The following is an 18,625-nucleotide window of genomic DNA, read 5'->3' on the forward strand; positions in this document are numbered from 1 at the left end:
AGTTAACTGGATGCAATTTCTCATGCCCACTTCCTCTGCCAGTCAGTACTTGCTTTGTCGCATCAAGGAAGTGAGTGCATAGCTCTCATATTTCTTTACCAACTGCCATCAGTTCTATTTAAGAGGTGATTTGATAAGTCTATGTCCAGAAATAAAAAGTTCACAGATAAAAAGTGTTTTAATCTGATAGTTGAAAAACCTGTATAGATAGGAACGCAGTTTGATGTGACATATATGTTTGCATATTGCAGGATGAGATTGTTTCAGTGAAACATCTGCATAAAAAATGTAAAGCAGAAAAAGAAAATGAAGAAAAGCCTGAGTCAGATACTGGTATAAAGAAGGAAGCTGAAGAAAAAAGAGAGACAAAAGAAAAGGAAAATAAGAGGGATTTGAAAAGGGAGAAAAAAGAAAAAGAGGATAAGAAAGAATTAAAAGAGAAGGATATTAAAGAAAAGAGAGAAAACAAAGTAAAAGAATCCACACAGAAAGAAAAAGAAGTAAAGGAAGAGAAGGTAACTAGGTTTACTTATCTTACATAATGCTAGAGAGGGCCACCGGGTTTATGTGAATTATTTTGAGATGAAAAAGTATTGTGGATCTGATTAGTTGTCATTTCATTGAAGTATTTTATGTTATTTGAAGCTTTATTTTTACTACCTGAAATCACTAGGACAGGCATTTGAAATAGGGAAGTACATCTTCAGTGATATAGCTCTTAATTGGACTGAATGTGTACAAAAATTTTTTTTCCATTTTCTTTTTCCATGTCACAGAGAAAGTAAAATGTACTGTCACTGAATGTCAGATTTTATTCTTATATATTGAAGAGAATGCAGTAGTTATGGGGATTGTCATGTTATAATTGCAGAACCAAAATAAAATGTACTTAAATATTTTTGTATCTTGTTCTTAGGTAAATGAAATCAAATCCGAAAATAAGGAAAAAGCTAAAAAAATTCCATTGCTGGACACTCCAGTTCATATTACTGCATCTAGTGAACCAGTTCCTATATCAGAAGAATCTGAAGAGCTAGATCAGAAAACTTTTAGTGTGGTAAGTCACCTTTTAATAAATTAGTGTGTATACTTAATAGTCTAAATGAGGACAGTTTGGTGGTATTCTTGATAATGCTTGTGTTACTTAGCACAGTAACACAAGTGATCTTACGCTATGTCTCAGATCAGTGAATGTTATTGACAGTGTACTGAAGTGATTTTTGACTCTGTTCTGGCAGTTTTATTTTGGATTTTTGCTGTATATATGCAAGATAGTAGACAAACCTACCCAATAGTTTGTAGGATTAATAGGTTGAGAATATAAACTCTAAAGATTTATCCTCAAGAATCACTTGTATATCCTGCCTCTTTAGAACAGATGTGAATGAATGTAATTGGAATTGATGGAGTCTTTGGCTTCATCCTATAATATGTTTTTCTTCTTTGTAAGATAGCAAGAAAAACTAGGATTCAGCACTTCTCTTCTGCAGTATTGCAAACTTAGTTAGTAAGCACATGAAGAAGCAATGCTAAAGTGCTTAGAAATATCTTGCTAATGTAATGTCTCTGACACCAGAAGAATTTTGTTTAATCACAACTGCTTACAAGAATAGAATTAACATTTGAGAAAAATGTATATGCAAAATTTATGTGAAGTTTTATAGGGTTGAGGCCCATGAAAAAGTATCAGTGAGTTACTTTGAACAGCTGTGGTTGTTTTGTCATTCAGATTTCAACAGCTGTATTTTTGCCTGCCAGGTCTGTTGGGTGTATTGTGGGTGCTGGCGGTGAGAGCACCACTAGGATTCTTATGAGTATGGCAGTTACTGTCCATGGGTTTATTCTTAACTCACCTGTGATTTTCAGCGTGGGCCTTGAGTCATTCAAGTGGATATGTCAGTGTGGCTAATGACAGAAAATAATTTGATTTCCATGTGCAGTTAAATGTTTCCGATCACTTCTCTATTTAAGAATTGCACTCTGTAAGCTGTCTTTTTAAAAACTAATTTAATCTGTGGTGAGTTTAATATGTAAACCAGATGCTTAATTACTTAGTGGCATGAGATGGCAATGGAACAGCTTACCCAGTTTTTCTGAGCTGTCCCTAGATGCTTACCTGGTAATGGTGATATTCCATTTCATTCCATTCCAGGTATTTGTTTGGTTTTTCTAGGTTTGGTAGCATTTAGCGAGGGGTAATGGGGGAAGGAGGTGATTGGTGTTTATCATTATGCCGTGGTCAGGTGCAGTCTAATTAAACATAGTAAATGGCACTGTCAAATGGAAATGTTGTTCAGGTTTAATTGACAGTAACCTTGATGACAAGGAGGATATTCCAGTCATGGGTATCATGCTATTGGAGTTCAATGTATGATTAAGCAAGTGCCTGCAATTTAAACCATGCCAACTGGTTTTACATGGATTTAATATTAAAACATTGGATTCGAAATACAAAAATTCAAGAATGCACAACCTTTATCTGTGGCTAGTCTAGGCATTCCCTGTGGCCACATCTCACATGCTGTCTTCAGTTCTGGGCCCCTCAGTTCAGAAAGGACATTTTGGTGCTGAAGCAAGTCCAGAGAAGGGAATGGAGCTGGAGAAGGGTCAGGAGCACAAGTCTTACAAAAAGTGGCTGAGGGAGGTGGGGTTTTTGAGCCCAGAGAGAATCAGGGGAGACTTTACCACACCCTATAGCTGCCTGATAGCAGGTTGTAGCCAGGTAGGGAGCATGTCTTTTCTCAGGGAACCAGTGACAGGACAAGGAGAAACGGCCCCAAATTGTTTCAGTGAAGGTTTATGTTGCATGTAAGGAAAGATTTCTTCAGTGAAAGAGTGGTTAAGCAGTGAACAGTCTGCTCAGGGAGGAAATAGAGTCACTATGCCTGGAGGTGTTTCAAAAGAACAAGTGATGTGGGACTTGATATAGTTCAGTTGGGATGGTGGTGTTCAGTCAAAGGTTGGATTTCATGATCTTGTAGGTTGTTTCCAACCTTTATGGTGCTATATGCAAACCAGCTTTCTTCTAGGTAGCATAACTTCTGCTAATATCTTCAAAGGAGTGAGGTTTAAAACTGCTCAGAGAAGCAATTTTGATCCTTTGTTGAATGCCAAGTGCAAACCCTACAACAAACCCTCTGTTGTAGGGTTTTGAACAGAAAAAAAAGTGGCCTCACACCTATCCAGCTCCTGGTGCTTGAGATACACACATTAGCACCTTCTACAGCTTGATACATTATTTTGTAAAATCTGATGCTTTCATAGAGAAGTGAATTTCCAGTTGGATTGATAATCTTCCAAAGGGAACATGTAAAACCTTTTTAAGACCTCTGAGGAAGTCTTGTGTTTCATTTGGCTTCTAACAATACTGTCTTCACCTGTGGTTATATATCACAGTAAAAGGTGGGTCATACTTAGAAAAAAAATTTTTCTTTTGAATCTATACATTCCTTTTTCCATTTTACAGTGCAAAGAAAGAATGAGACCTGTCAAGGCAGCATTGAAACAGCTTGATCGACCAGAGAAGGGCCTTTCTGAAAGAGAACAGCTGGAACATACTAGACAGTGTCTTATCAAAATTGGGGATCATATTACTGAATGTCTAAAGGAGTACACAAATCCTGAACAAATTAAACAATGGAGAAAGTAAGTTATTTTCTTGGGTTTTACTTGAAAAAGGGAAATCTACAATTGCTTCCATTGAGAAGAGTAGGTTTTAGTTATTTCTCCTGTTTATTTTTCCCCCTTTCTTGTATCTTTCTGCTGTTTAAATAGGAGTCTATTAAAAGGTGATTATACATTGTTCTGATCTGTAATGGACTGACTTTAAGCCTTGATGCAGAGCCCTGAATTTTGTCCAGAGGGTGGAGACATCTCTCTGCTTAACACTGACAGTAAATGCTGGGGACTTGTCACTGTCACTGTGTTTAGTCAAAACCATTCTTACCTTTAAAGATCTGGTTTTTCAACTTCAGGTCATTTTGCTTTTTTCATAATTTGTGTTGAAAATACAGTTCTAAAATAGTATTGAATGTATGATTCCAAGTTGTAGAATTCTTTCTTTTTTTTAATGTACTGTAAAATGAAATTGCATATTATGTATTAACTATTACTTGATAACAGATGTTTATCATAATGTACTCAGGTGCACTTCAAAAGTGAGCAAAGAGTTTGCATCTATATCAGGTGACAGTATAAAAAGAACTAAGAAAAAATACTGGTCGTGTATTTCATTGATAAGTTCTTAATGCAATTTGACTGACTTTTGTTGGAATGTTCAGTTAATGTCTTTATGCTTGAAAGTACATCCTGTGATTATATATATGTATATCAAATTCTTAAGTGTTGCATTTTCTTGAAGAATTCCGTTAGTGTAATATGCTTCTGCTGATTTTACTTCTTTACTTGAAAATAGTAAGGCCATCTGAGATACAAGAACAAGATCCATGTCCTAGGTCTTGGTAAATTTTTTGTTATTTTAAGTGGAAACTTGTAATAGAGCTGTTATTTATAATAATGCTATTATATTATGTGTAGATAAATAAAATTATTTCAGCTACATTTGATAAGAAGTAGTTTATATTAAAGTTAGAATGGTCTCATTAGACACACTTGGTTTTGCCTACTTAGTCAAACTTCTGGACAGGAATTACCATGCTTAAATAATCACAGTGAAGGAGCATACTGTTGCTTTGTGAACCACCACAATTTTTTGAACACTGTTATTCTGCAGACTTTTCTAAGCCTGCAAATTTCACTAAAAAATCAGTATTTGTTAAGAAACTTTACCTGTGATCATGGAAGAAAATTTTTCTTCAGAATTTTGGCATCTTGACAGCCAAAAAAACTTAATTCGCTCTTCTTTGGTTCCTTCAAGCACAGATTTGGCACAGATTTATTACCCTATGACTTCTGTCCTCTTTCACAGCTCTTACTTGGTTTCACAAGCCTTGACCAGACTTTCAAAGTCTGTGGAAAATTTTTCTTGCTTATGGTTGAATACAGTAAGGTTTGTTGTATCAGGTGTCTTATGCTGTAAGAAATTCCACGTTTGAAAGAATTTTTACTACCTTTAGGTACGTAAATTTTTTAATTTACAGACTGGTAAATATTCAGAATTCAAACAATTTTTTAGAAGACACACACACACACACACACATATATATATATATGTGTGTATATAAACTGATAGCTATGTTTTAATACACATTTCACAAAAATTTAACAATTCTTATTAGTACTATTGTCCATGCACTTCACACTCTGAAGTACTTAAAATAAATACTAAAAAGTGAAAAATTGTTAAAGGAATTAATCTTTCAAATATTTCATTTGCAACTGCATAAAATTTCTTGTGCAATTTGGCAATACTGTGTAAGTTATATAGCAGGTTTACTGAAGTGGCATTCAAATAATTTCAGTCAAATACATGTTTCTGCTACATAATATAGGGAAAATAAATTTAGAGAAGAATTACAGCTTCTCTTTTCTTCTTCCTCAGAAATTTGTGGATTTTTGTCTCTAAGTTTACAGAATTTGATGCCAGAAAGCTGCACAAACTGTATAAACATGCAATCAAAAAACGTCAAGAGTCTCAGGTAATATTTTCACATTTTTTTTAAATACAAAAAATATATTTTAATTATTACAACTTTTATTAGATATAGAGGATTATAAAGAACATGGAAATACACTTCAAGTTGGTATTTGTGTGTGCAGTATAGTAGTCTCTTTTGATAGGGTATTTTTCTAATGTAGTCAAATGAACTTTGGGATTTACCAGTAAGTACGTTTACCAGTGTACTTGTCTTTTTTAGCAACACAACGATCAGAATATTAGTGGTCATGTGAATGCACATGTAATTAGAAATCCAGGTAAGAAACTTTTAAGTATATTTTTGCATTAAATACCTTAAGTATTCCTGTTTATTTAATTTCACACATCTTCTGGGTCTGTTTTCCACGCAGTTAAGTACCACATTTATAGACTAATTCTAAAAGCTTCACTAATTTACTGGTGAAATCTAGCAGAGTGCAGAGTGAAGCTGGTACTTACCAGGTTATTTGAGCGTCCTTTAAAAAAACAATTCTTATGTTAAATTTTGGAGTGGGCAAGAGGTTTATTTAAAACCTGTAAGCTTCTCAGAAAATCTGAGAGTGTAGCTGTCACAGTATCACTATGGTGAAAGAAAGAAGTTTATTAGTCGCAGTTTGACAGGGGCTGTCACAGTCGTTAGTTACAGGGGTTGTCTTTTACTGTTGTCAGTAACACTGATTTTTCCCCCCACATGTTCCCACAGCTGCCTTTTTGTATGTAGTGCTTTATTTAACATTGTATTACTGAGCTTCCAAGTATATTGTCATGGAATTAAAAGCAACAATCAGGAATTTTAGGAATATCACTGAAAATTTTTTTTGCTAACAAGGTGTTTCTTTAGAACTGTTACTCATACTAAGTCTGTCCCTTCTTAGAGAGGAAGTTGCTGCCATTCTATCTAAAATTGCTCTACTGAAGGTACCCTCTACTCACTGCCCATTTGGACACTCAGCTTCATAGACTGGATGGAGAAGTTGAGAAGTTCAGTTTCCAAGTCCTATGCATCTACATTCTAGCTTTCTTTCCTCTTAAATCTAAGATTTTCTTCTGTTCACTGGCATTAGTGCATTTGATTTTCAACTATTTAGATCTTGTTTCTTTTAAATTATGTCCATTTCCTACTGGTTTACAGCTGACAGGTAAAAGTGCTGTTTGAATTAGGTAAAGTAAAAATATTATGGTATTTCCTTTTAACCTCTGCTTTATTACACAGATGTGGAAAGACTTAAGGAGAATACAAACCATGATGACAGTAGCAGGGACAGCTATTCCTCTGATAGACATCCGTCACAATACCATGATCATCATAAGGACAGGTATCAGGGAGATGCTTACAAGAAAAATGACTCCAGGAAAAGGCCCTATTCAGCCTTCAGCAATGGAAAAGATCACAGAGACTGGGATCACTACAAACAAGACAGCAGGTGAGCAATTGTGAAATCTGGTCAGAATTCCTTTGTAATTTTGTAGTTGTGCTTGTAGGAAGCACCAAACAATCTTTTCTGAGTAACACAAAATTACAACAATGATCTTTCTCTAATGCAGTTCTGTCAGTTTTACATAATTGTGGCTCTTGATGTGTTACCAGTAACTCTAATACAAATAAGTTCTTATTTTTTAGATACTACAGTGATAGTAAACATAGGAAGTTAGATGACTACAGGAGCAGAGATCACAGGTCAAGCCTGGAAGGGAATCTAAAAGACAGCCGGGTTCATTTGGATCACCGTTCCCATTCAGACCACAGGATACATTCAGATCACCGCTCCTCTTCCGAGTATAGCCATCATAAATCTCCCAGAGATTATAGGTACCACTCAGACTGGCAAATGGACCACAGAGCTTCAGGTAGTGGCCCAAGGTCACCACTAGATCAGAGGTCTCCTTATGGTTCAAGATCTCCCCTTGGTCACAGATCTCCATTTGAACATTCTTCAGATCACAAAAGTACACCTGAACATACATGGAGTAGCCGGAAAACATAACAAAGACTGATATTTTCTGGACCTTCTTTTAGCCATATACAGTAAATTAACACAGTAATTGCCTTACATGACTTGAAAGATACAGATGGGATATTCTATCAGTAGCAGTATTGTTACTTCTTTCCAGGATGCAAGGTCTATTATCCCAACAGAAGAAAAATATTTTTGTATTTAAAGTTTATGCTGCACTGTGCTGCAAATGCTGTGGCACTTCTTTTTAAGAAATGGAAGATGTTTACTTTTACAGGGACCTCAACACTGCCCATTTCAGACTGGATCGTAGTATAACACTCTTCATGTCAAAGTGGTTTGAGGCTGATAATGTTTTAAGTTATGTTTGTAAATGAACTTTTAAACACTGACCTGTGCTCATATTTCAGGAGGGAATGGGGAGAATAATTTTTTTTCTTAGTAAAGAACTCTCAAGGACTTTGTTCACTTTCCAAAGCTACTTGTTTACACTGTACACTGCGACCACCTTGCCGCTTTTCATCACAAGCTTGAATATTTAAATTCTGTACCTATAACTGTAAAATAGTTGGGATTTCTCCTGTTTGTGATCAGTTACAATGCCTTTTTACAAAACAAACAAAAAAAAATAAAAAAGCGAAACACAAACTAATGGCTGTAAATTGTTGTAAATTTATTAAATGAGCTTTTTCCCCCCTCAGGCTTTTTTTGACTGTTCCTTTCCCCACCAACTCAGGACTACTTGTCACAGTTATGAAACAAAATCAGTGTACATATATGTTTCAATAAAAGATTTTGATGGAGTCACTATTCAGAATGTAAAAATGGGGAAGGGGAATTTTATTGCATTTAGTGGTCCCTTTTTTGATACTTTAGATACATGTTTTGGTTTGTGGTTTTGTGGGGGTTTTTAGGTTTTGTTTTGTTTAGTTTTGTTGGTTTTGTTTTTTTGTTGTTAGGCTGGTAGGGTTTGTGTGTGTTTGTTTTGGTGGGTTTTTTTTGTTGTTTGTTTGGGGTCTGGGCTTTTTTGGTGGGGGAGAGGTTATTTTTTCTGTATTAAGCTGTCAGTGTTGTGATTGTTTGTAATGAAATGGTAAGAAATATCTAGCTAAACTGTGCTCTGGAAAGCTTTTCAGGTGCATTGGTTTTAAAGGAGGTGTGTCAAATACCTGAACAGTTCAGTATCCAAATCAATCAAAATTAATTGTAAATTCATATGTTCCCTCTTCATAATGGGCAATAATGTCAAATGTGCTATGCAGGTAGTTAATATTTTAGAATATTTGAATTACGACTTTATTGACAGAATTGTTACAATGCACACTGATTGTACATAGATAACTTCTATCTGACAAATTAAATTTAAACTAAAAGGACATGTGGGTCTTTTAGTTTTCTGCTGTGTTTTTCTATACTGTGTTATTTTTCCCCAAGTTTAGCATAAAAACATTAAAAATACTGAATTTTATTCCTGCTGATAAGTAGAGAAGGTACCTGGCCTGGCATCAGGTGGCAGGAGCTGCATCTCGTGCTGCAGTTTTTCTCTCTTCCTGCAATATGGAGTATTTTTTCCAATTAAGCAGGTGTATATGGAAGCATTTCCATAGAACCACGATCTGTCCACACAATATGTCTAAGGATCTTACTATAGGCACAGTTGCTGCACATTAAGTAGTTGCTGCTCATTTATTGTAGGCTGGGACTTGGTCAATTAATGCTTCTTCATTTCTTAACTTTTCATCTTGACAGGAGCTGAGGGGTTTGAGTGGTTCTGTTTTCAAGCTTGATTTTTGAACAGTGTTTAGGTAGCAAGAGTCTGATAAGGTTGTTCATGTGTACCATGCACATTCCACTTCTAAGGGTGGAATTGCAGAAGTTTGATCATCTCCAGCCATGGACACAATTCTTCCTGGCTGGGAACCATACAACTGTATCCTAGAGCACAGGCAGACAGGGTATTCCTACTGAGCCTGGTTCTCCATGAGTGTGGCTGTGGTACAACACTGCGGCCTCACATGACATGATTGGTCTACATTTTCACCAAAGGTACTTCAGGTCTCTGAAATACTTGATGGCTTTGATGATGTCAGTCTTTGGGAATTAGTCTCCTTATGCTTTGTAACTATAACTTAGTCATATTTACAGATACACAGGCCACATTTGCAATAGTTTAATTTTTTCCCCTCTGGTTTCCATTACTTTGTAAGTATTTGAAGTTAGATGAAGGAAATTGTCTTCTTCAGTGCTGCTGATGCCTGTTACGCTGTATCTTTTCAATACCATATCCTCTGCAAATGAACCATTTATCATTCAGTCTAAATGTAGGTTTGATCCTTCTTTTGCTCATTTTTAATGAAAAGTCTTCAAGGAGTGTGTCCAGTTCTGAAGCATCTATCAGATACTAAGGTTGGCTGTCAAAGATTTTGGGAAGTACGAATTCTGAGGACTGCAAGAAAAGTCCTCAGGTGGTTAGTGATAAAGGCTTTAGGCATTTCGTCTACCATGCATGGAAGTCTAAGACTTCCATCTTAATCCTGTTACATATTTCTAGTCTACCATTCCCACTACTACCCAAAAAGAGTAGATTCTTGCTAAGTATTAAAAAGCAGATTAAAAACTGTATTACAACTCTTAAAGTTTTAGGGACAGAGAAATGCATATGCTGGTTGCTGTTGTCAAGAGTGATGATATGATCATCATTTACCTGATCACAGTTGCTCTATGTTTTTTTCCCATTTTGATCCTCCACGTCATGGTATCTGAGCAGCATTCAGACAGTTGCTGGTTTCTGAGAGTCACTACAATCAGCAGGACTTGCAAAAGACTCGGGTACCACTCACTGAAGGATTGGCAGTTCCTGCAGTGTTAACATGACACTCCTATGAAAGGAGTGTGCCCCGGACCTCCCTTTGAGACGCCAACTCCCTAGGATAAGGATCTTTGATGCCCTTTTGAAGCTTGATTGGCTTGTTTTATCCCTGTTTGATAGTTTGTCATCCACGGACATATCTTGTCAGTTTCACAGCCCTAATGCAGGGCTCCACTTACAATATAAAATACCAGGGAAATACTCTTGTAACCATGATATTTTATGAAAAATCCTTTCCTAGGATTTTTCCCCTCCTGAGGAGTTGAGGGCCTCAGGAAAGAAATGTAAACAATAACTATCTGCTGCTGTGGAATGCAACAGGTGAATCTTCCATTGGTCCATGTGGATTGTTTTCAATTGATGACCAATCACAGGTGACCAATCACAGCCACCTGTGTTGAGGCTGTGAGCAGTCACAAGATTTTGTTATGCATTCTATTCCTGTTCTTTGTAGCCTTCCTATGATTCTTTTCTCTCTGTTCTTTTAGTATAGTTTTAATGTAGCATTTTAATACAATATATATCATAAGATAATATATCAACCTTCTGAGAAAATGGAGTCAAGCCTCATGTCTCCACACATGGGGTGTTCTCCACAACATACTCTAGTACTAAAGCAGTTTTAAGGAGCTGTTTCCATCTCCAGTGTTGTGCCTAGTGTGTTCAGTGACAATAGCTCTTTTTGGTAGGAAATTGCCTCACCATTACTTAGGAATTAATGTAGAAATCAATGTAGACAATTTCTTGTTTCTGTTAAAGAGTAGTAAATAATGTTAAAATAGTAATATCTGGTATGAGTTAATCCATTTGTACCAAACAGGTTTTGTTTTACTGAACTCCGTTGGGACATGTGTGTGCTGGCACTTTAGGTCTTCATTCTTCCAAAAAACTAGTGTGGCTGCAGCTGAAATTTCAGTTTTGTTCTTTAAATTTTATGCTGAATCTTTTATTTGTGAAAAAGCCAGAAGCAGTAGCTATGGAATACAGTTGTGTGGGATGCTGATACAAGCAGAATGAAGAGAAAGTTCATGGAATTAGTTGTTTGTTTCTTAAGCTTTTTATTTTCCTCTCTATTCTATTTACTTACCTTAAGATATAAGTGGAAAACACCTGAGTAATGGTAAGTACCTTCTGGTCCACCTATCCTTAAACTCCCATGGTGTATTTGGATATGGCCAACACAAAACCAGTATTTCTAGCATGTATTTTCCAGGCCCATAGCCCTAGCAATTCATTGGTAATAATTTTATTTTTTGTATTTTTAAAGCTTTTAACAAGTGAAAAAAAATTAGCATAAAATATGAAATTTAGTGATGGTGGTTAATTTGCATAAAGATGTAAGAATTGCTGTTGTCCTGATTAAAAGAAAACAACTATTTCTGAACCTTGCGTAACAAAATAATTCTGATTTTTGAATTATTTGTAGCATCTTCACAAACCTATTCAAAAACTACTCTTGAGACTGAGGCATTACCACAGTTGATCCCATGTTTGCACTAACAAAAAGAAGGGCTTTGCTATAAGGCTGACAGTCTCAGCTGTGTTAGGATGCATGTGAGGGAGTCAGGTGAGTGCATGTTTCTTGTATGCCAGACAGGTGACTGTAAAGGAAATGCTGCTCCAGGGTGCTGCAAGTCCCTCTGATGCCTGCTATTCAAACCTGAAGTGTCCAGACCCAGCCTGTACTGAGTGCACCTATTTTTATACCCCAAATTCCCACCCCTCTACTTCATCCTCAATGTTTCTTGAAGGCTTTGGAAATCACTGCTGCAAGACTTCTGAGATGTTCTTGAAGAAAATGAGGCAAGGAGACCTGCTCCTTTAGGATGCCTTTATTAAATTATCAGCTCTGGGTGGGGGCCCGAAGGGTCGTGCACTCTGCTGCTGCTCCCTTTGATGATGCAGAAGAGGAGATGGAACAGTTTTGTTCCCAGCAGAACTGGAGCTTTCTTCCTCACAGGTGTGACTAGAAAGATAGTTTTTGGCTTGTTGTATAGGGCACTCATTCTGACCCAGTTCTAGTCAGGTCATGGTGACATCTAAAATCTTGCTGGTGGAGTAGGAGGACTTCTTGCTAGTAGGACCCGTTGCTTGGTTCCTTAAATCATCGGCTAGCTCATTGTTTTTAGGGTCTTCTGTTGGACTTTCTTGAATGTCCCTTAATTTGCATATTTCCCAGAGGTGTTACCTGGCACCATTTTGGAGAGCAGCAGAGGCAGTATCTGACAGATGCAACATGGCTACCGGTAAGGTAAGGGGATTAACAGTGGGGGTAAAGGTTTAACATTTAACAACAATTTAATTAACACAATTAACTTACTACAATTTCAGATTACCATTAACAGCTCTAATTGTATTAATTTATGAAATTGTTCATAACATTTTGACACATAAACTTTAGATCTATATTGAGTTCAACCACTAAAGCTGAAGCCTGAATAACACACTTGAACATTACATATTATTTATATGACACAGGTTTTTCATCAGGCAAGTCTGTCTCCTCTGAAAATAAACACACAGATCATGGCAGAAAATCATGTGACACAGATCACATGAGAGAAAATAATCAGAAAGCTTTTATTAATGCAGTACCCTTAGACCTCCACTGTGTTTTATTTGCATCAGAACTAGTATTTGCTGCAGTAACTGAAGCATTTGGAAAGTAATCTCACTCATCACTTAGAATTAGTTACTGGATTTGGGTTTCCCTAATTCTAGCATTGATATGTGGCTACCTGTATTTGACACTTTGACATTCTTTTTAATCACTAAGGAGCACAGCAAACTTCAAAGCTCTGATTTGTGTAAGCATACTAGATCATCATTCTTTTCCAGTCTTGGAACTGTGAAAAGCAGTCAATGGCTAAGCAACACATATGTCTTAGTTTGAAAGAGAGGTGTCTGCTGGGTAAGACAGGAGCCTTGAAATGGAGAATGTAAACCTTCTCCCTACAAATTATTATAATTTTTAAATTAAGGGGCTCTTGGGCACATATGTGATGATAGGAATAACAGTTCTTTACTGGTATGTGTAACAAGGCAAACAAACAACAAACAGAACCAAGAACCCCCGTGACAGCCTTCTTGGCCAAGATGGGAAGGAATGGAGGGACGGCTTTACTCAACTAAGCCCTGGAGCAGTCAATTCTCAGTGCCCCTTCAGGAGGAGCACCAAGTAGAAAACAGCAGGAATGAGCAAAAAAATCCCGGGGTGGACGGGATGTATCAGAAACTCCGCAGCGGTAGCCGGAACTCTGGGACGTCCTGGCAGGGCAGAAGATTGTGGTTTATACCGTGGGGAATCCCAGAGCAGTACAGAAGAAACGGCAGGGACAGGGCAGCAGCAGCTCGGCTCCCAGCAGGGCGAGGAGAGGCGGAGCTCAGGATTCCGGCGACACACAAGCAGATGGTCGAACTCTAGCAGTGCCAGTGAATTCTCCCACAGTAAGTGACAGCCCCCCATCCTCCTCTGATGCCAAAGAACGAGAGAGAGCAGCTGGCCCAGCCCCTGTCTTCTACTTGCCTCTATTCTTCTGTCTCTCCAAGAGAAACTCCCCGAGAAAAAAGTGTAGCCAGATGCCATACTCTTTTCCCGACTTCAGCTACTTCTTTTGTCTTTAAGTACCCATAAGTATCCAGTAATTAGTTTCCTAGCAACTTACTGGGGAAAATTCTATAAGTAAAAGAAAAAAAGAAAGAAACCCAACCCCCAACAACATAAAACATACCAAGGCACCAAGTATCCATAATAAAGCTGTTACAGGTCCACAGCCTGAAATGTCCTTTAGTCTTTTTTCTGGAACTTACTGTTTCATCTCCTTTTAGCACTGCTTGCAAAGAAAATGTTAATATGAGACAGCTTTCTAGTTTAAATTTTAACGAAATTTCACCTGGGAGTGTTATGGATGAGTAATGAGATGGTTGGCTCTCACAATTAAGGAGTGAACATTATATGTATGTTAAGAGAAGTTTTGTAGATATATAGTTATGTTACTGAAATACATCTTCTCCTCCCCTCATTGTTATCACGGGTAGTCGGCCTGGGTAGTCGGGTAGTCGGCCTGGGTAGTCGGCACACTTGGGGAGGGTTGGCTTGTTACTATACTAACACCTGACCTCCAATCAAGATGCAGGAAAGTGATCTCCACCACTGGATGGTAAGGAAGGAGTCGACTTGGCAGGAGATCTTTCTCCTTTTTAATGCCTTTATTAAGAAGAATCAGCTCAGGTGGGGAGAAATCGACGGGTTGCGCCCTCGCCGCCGTTGCTCCCAGGCGTGGCACGAAGGAGGAGGATGATGCAGTTTTGTCCGCTGGTCTGCAGACAGAACTGGGGACTCTGTCCTCACGGGAGAGTCGTTGAGTCCTTGGTTTGTTGGTTTAGAAACCCGGGGGGGTCTCTTTAATCAGTTTCTTTTCAGGTTAGGGTGAGAAAATAAAAAGGTCCAAGCAGGTACGGGACTATGCTCCCATCCTTAGACGTCACTTTAAGTCACTTGTTGGCTCGTGATTTTAGGGGTTTTTCTTATAAAAACTGTAAAACTGTAAAAACCCAAGGTGCACTGCATTTCTTATTTGCATGTTGTCTCTGATGTCACTCCTATTTTCTTTACCTCGGAGGGGTCTCTCCTGGCAAGTGGCCAGCATCAGGGAAACAATCAGTTAATCACCGGCCATTAACAGGTATTCGAAGAGCTTTTCTTCGGCAGCGAAACCAAAGGAGTCTGACCTGGTCTGGCATGGTTTTTTTAACTCTGAAACTTAAAAAAAATTACAACTTTCTATTCATAACAGTCCCCCCTATTTTTCTTTGATCAAGCTTAAGCTTGCATCAACTTATAATTTTTGGCTCATTAACATAGAATTTCCTATATTTTTTGTATTGATAATACATTTCTTCAGCACTCGGGTGATCATATTTACTAAACTTCATTACCCTTTTTGGTTTTTTCAGGTTAATTTCTTTAGAGATCCTTAGGTTATTCTGTACAACAGATGTCACTATTTTTGTTAAACATGGAAATAAGAACAGACTAACAAGTGTACCCACAGTGAAGGTTATAGTTTTCCAATTTTTTTTGAAAATCCATAGATTATCCCACCAACTGGAATCAAGTGTAGGAGTCCTTTGATTTCGTAAATATGCTAGTTTTTTAATTTCATTTAAAGTGTTTCTAATGACTGCCACAATTAATTTGATTTGATAAACTACTGTTTTGGTTTGGTTGAGTTGGTCATTAATATGATTAAGAGCCAATGCGGTCTGATTAGATATTACTTCTAATTCTGATTGTAGTTTCAAAATTTTGTTTAACATATATTGTTCCTTCAGTTTTGTTTTTCTCAAATCCTCATATATAGGAACTCTTAAACTTGATCCAGATTCTTTGTGTATTATAAAGACAGTTTGTTTTATAATTTTAATGATGCCACCACTAGACCAGCCTCTTGGCAATTCAGTGGATGTTGTGGTACCATTGACCCAAAACAGGTGTTTAGGGGTTTCCTGAAAGATATTAATTTTTGTCGTGCCCTCCCAATATTTAGAAATACTTTTTCCTTTTATCAGATTTACCAAGTTTGCTTCAGTAGCATCACGTTCAAAGCACCACCAGGTTTTTCCTACAGGGTGCTCTCCTAGGAGTGGCTGCCTAAAGGTGGCGGTGTTCCGGGTCATCCAATATATTTTCTTATTCTCTTGATAAAAGATCAGTTGGGAGAGGTTAACACAATTGTTGTGGACTCTCAGCAAGGAGCTTACTTCTTTCTCATAGAAAGGTTGGTAGTACTCATTGCACAGCTCTCCTGGGCTCTCCAGAGCACCACCAGCAATCAGAGCTAGCACTACTACCCTTCCCAAGAGTCCGGTATGGGTCATCTTGCACAGCCTGCCCACCCGGTCTTGCCTCTTGAGGATTTTACTGAGAAGAAGTCTCCAAGTTCTTTAGAGTCTCTTGCTCCTCTGGTTAAACCTCTCTTGATCTGTCCCTGCTAATTTGGTCCTCCCTAGGGGAGCACTCTGGAGAAGATTAACCTGGGGTCTTTGATACCAAGTTGGGACGACTTAACCAGAATTACTTATTAACAATTTTTAACTTTTACAAATTTCTTAAAACACTTCAAGACATGTTATGATTCTAAACTTTTTTCTTACACAGTTCATCAGTCTTTTTGAATGTCAATTTTAAGTCATTTGGTCCTTTTATAATAGTATACTCAGCTGAATTAACTCCTGATGCTGTTGAATCTTGTCCTGAGTTAGAGTGTGAGGGTGGTGTGGAATCTGGTCCAATACCAGAGGGAGACACTGACGAATCTTGTCCAATGCCCGGGGGTGGGACTGGTCCTTTAATTCTCGTAATGTGAGTCCAACCTTTTTCTCTGGTTCGCACAGCCGAATTAGCGATGAGGAGTACCTGAAAGGGGCCTTCAAATTTAGACATTAATGGTCTATAATTCCAGGATTTTATTAAAACCCAATCTCCTGGGTTGATGTCATGTGCTTTTGTATCAAGAGGGGAGGTCTGGGGGAGGTATCTTCTTTTTTTAAGTCCTTCTAGAGTTCTTCCAATTACTTCTAAATATTTCCTTGTAGCTTCTTCTCCTTCCAGGTAGTCTCCTGTGCTATAGGGTGTTAACAAGAATGGCAATCCGAACATCATTTCATAGGGTGAAATCCCTATATCAGACCGGGGTCTTGTTCTGATGCGCAAGAGCGCTAGGGGCAAACACTTTAGCCAATTCATTTTTGAGAGTTTTTTTTCATTCGTTCCACCCTCCCAGAACTCTGGGGGTGCCACGGAGTATGCAATCTCCATTTTGTCCCTAAAGCTTTTATTATAATTTGCAATGTTTGGGCCACAAAATGTGGACCTCGGTCTGAGTCTGTGGTATTCACCATTCCGTTCTGGTTCACTTTTTGGCAAGGTAAACACTATTTTATAATTGTTTTTGCTAGATCATATACGCTTATGCACAGGTTATTTCTTAGGAAATAATCACATAGTCCTTGGACTCCCCAGTGGGTTAATTTCTGTAGTTCTGTTAGCACTATCCCAGCAAGTGCTTTGTTTAGCAACACCCGTCCGTCAGATATTAACCACTCTTCCATACTCTTTGATGTAACTTTAAATTTCACAAAATATGAGTTCTTTTTTTTTTTTCTTTTTCCCTACTCGGGTGTGGTTTCTGCTTAAAAAAACTTTTACCAGATCTTCTGGTCTTAAAGCTGCTTCCTTTGCTATCTTGATAAGCTAGCAAAGGTTTCACAACTTCAGGCTAAACAGTCTTGGCGGGGGGGGGGGGGGTCCAGTTGCTCCACAGTAATAGCAACAGCTTTCACTCAAAGGGACTCGAGGCCTCTCCATGCCTCCTGTCCCTGACAGTACTGCCGTATCCTTGCCTGCTCCTGGTGGTGGACCCCCCCACTCTTTTGTGGCCTCGTACTGTAGGAAAGGGTTGTTTACTCCCCCACTTTCTCTAGCTACAGCAACCATGATCCTGGCTTTGGCTTTTGATTTTTCTTCTTCCCTCCTTAAATACACTTTTAATGCTTCCCTCAATAACTCATTAATATCTTTTTCTTGCCAATCCTCAATCTTTTCCAGTTTTCTCCGTATATCAGGCCAAGATTTAGTAACAAAATGGACTTTTAGTAGCATTTCACCTTCGCTGGTGTCCAGGTCTGTTTTGGAGTACAATTGAAAGTTCCGCCTCAGGCGATTAAGCCTGAGTTTCATCTTTCTCCTGTATACCCTCAAATGCCAGTTTTGTATTGGTTCCTTTGGGAATTGATTCTCTTATCCCTCAAATTATCAAGGACCTGTACTCCATCATGGCCTTCCTCCCTTCCTCCTGGTTAGGATTCCAATTGGGATCCACTAGTGGCAATTTTTCTTCTCCTGATGGCACTTGGGGCCCTGGACGGTTATCTTTTTCCCAAACTCTTATGCTTGCGGCCCTAATCATTCGGGACTCTTCTGGGGAAAATAATATATTTAGAATGGAATTCATCTCTCCCCAAGTGTAGAAATTTGGACCTAAAAACTGATCCACTTGGTTAGCAATGCCCACGGGGTCTTCAACTAGATTCCCTAACTCCTTCTTGAATCCTCTCACCTCAGAAGCAGTTAGAGGAGCATTTACAAAACCAACACCTCCTGCTACTCCTCCCATAGGAACTTCTCTAAGGGGAAAAAGTTTC

At 38.1% G+C, this 18,625-nt stretch overlaps 1 protein-coding gene across 4 annotated transcripts in view; it reads left to right on the forward strand.

The window, feature by feature from the left end:
- The window catches only part of CHD1 (chromodomain helicase DNA binding protein 1), a 54,324-nt gene extending 46,121 nt beyond the window's left edge, over nt 1–8,203 (forward strand). For 3 of the 4 annotated variants that reach the window (XM_064405709.1, XM_064405711.1, XM_064405712.1), the window contains 7 exons: nt 252–515; nt 917–1,057; nt 3,467–3,645; nt 5,501–5,597; nt 5,817–5,874; nt 6,810–7,020; nt 7,218–8,203. In XM_064405709.1, the coding sequence (XP_064261779.1) occupies nt 252–515; nt 917–1,057; nt 3,467–3,645; nt 5,501–5,597; nt 5,817–5,874; nt 6,810–7,020; nt 7,218–7,581 (1,314 nt within the window). In that variant the 3' untranslated portion in view covers nt 7,582–8,203. The remainder of the gene's footprint in view (nt 1–251; nt 516–916; nt 1,058–3,466; nt 3,646–5,500; nt 5,598–5,816; nt 5,875–6,809; nt 7,021–7,217) is intronic. The other variant, XM_064405710.1, reaches the window with a different exon arrangement.
- The last annotated feature ends 10,422 nt before the right edge of the window (nt 8,204–18,625 follow it).

This window comes from Passer domesticus, chromosome Z, assembly GCF_036417665.1.
Source record: "Passer domesticus isolate bPasDom1 chromosome Z, bPasDom1.hap1, whole genome shotgun sequence".
NCBI classification, from domain to species: Eukaryota; Metazoa; Chordata; class Aves; order Passeriformes; family Passeridae; genus Passer; species Passer domesticus.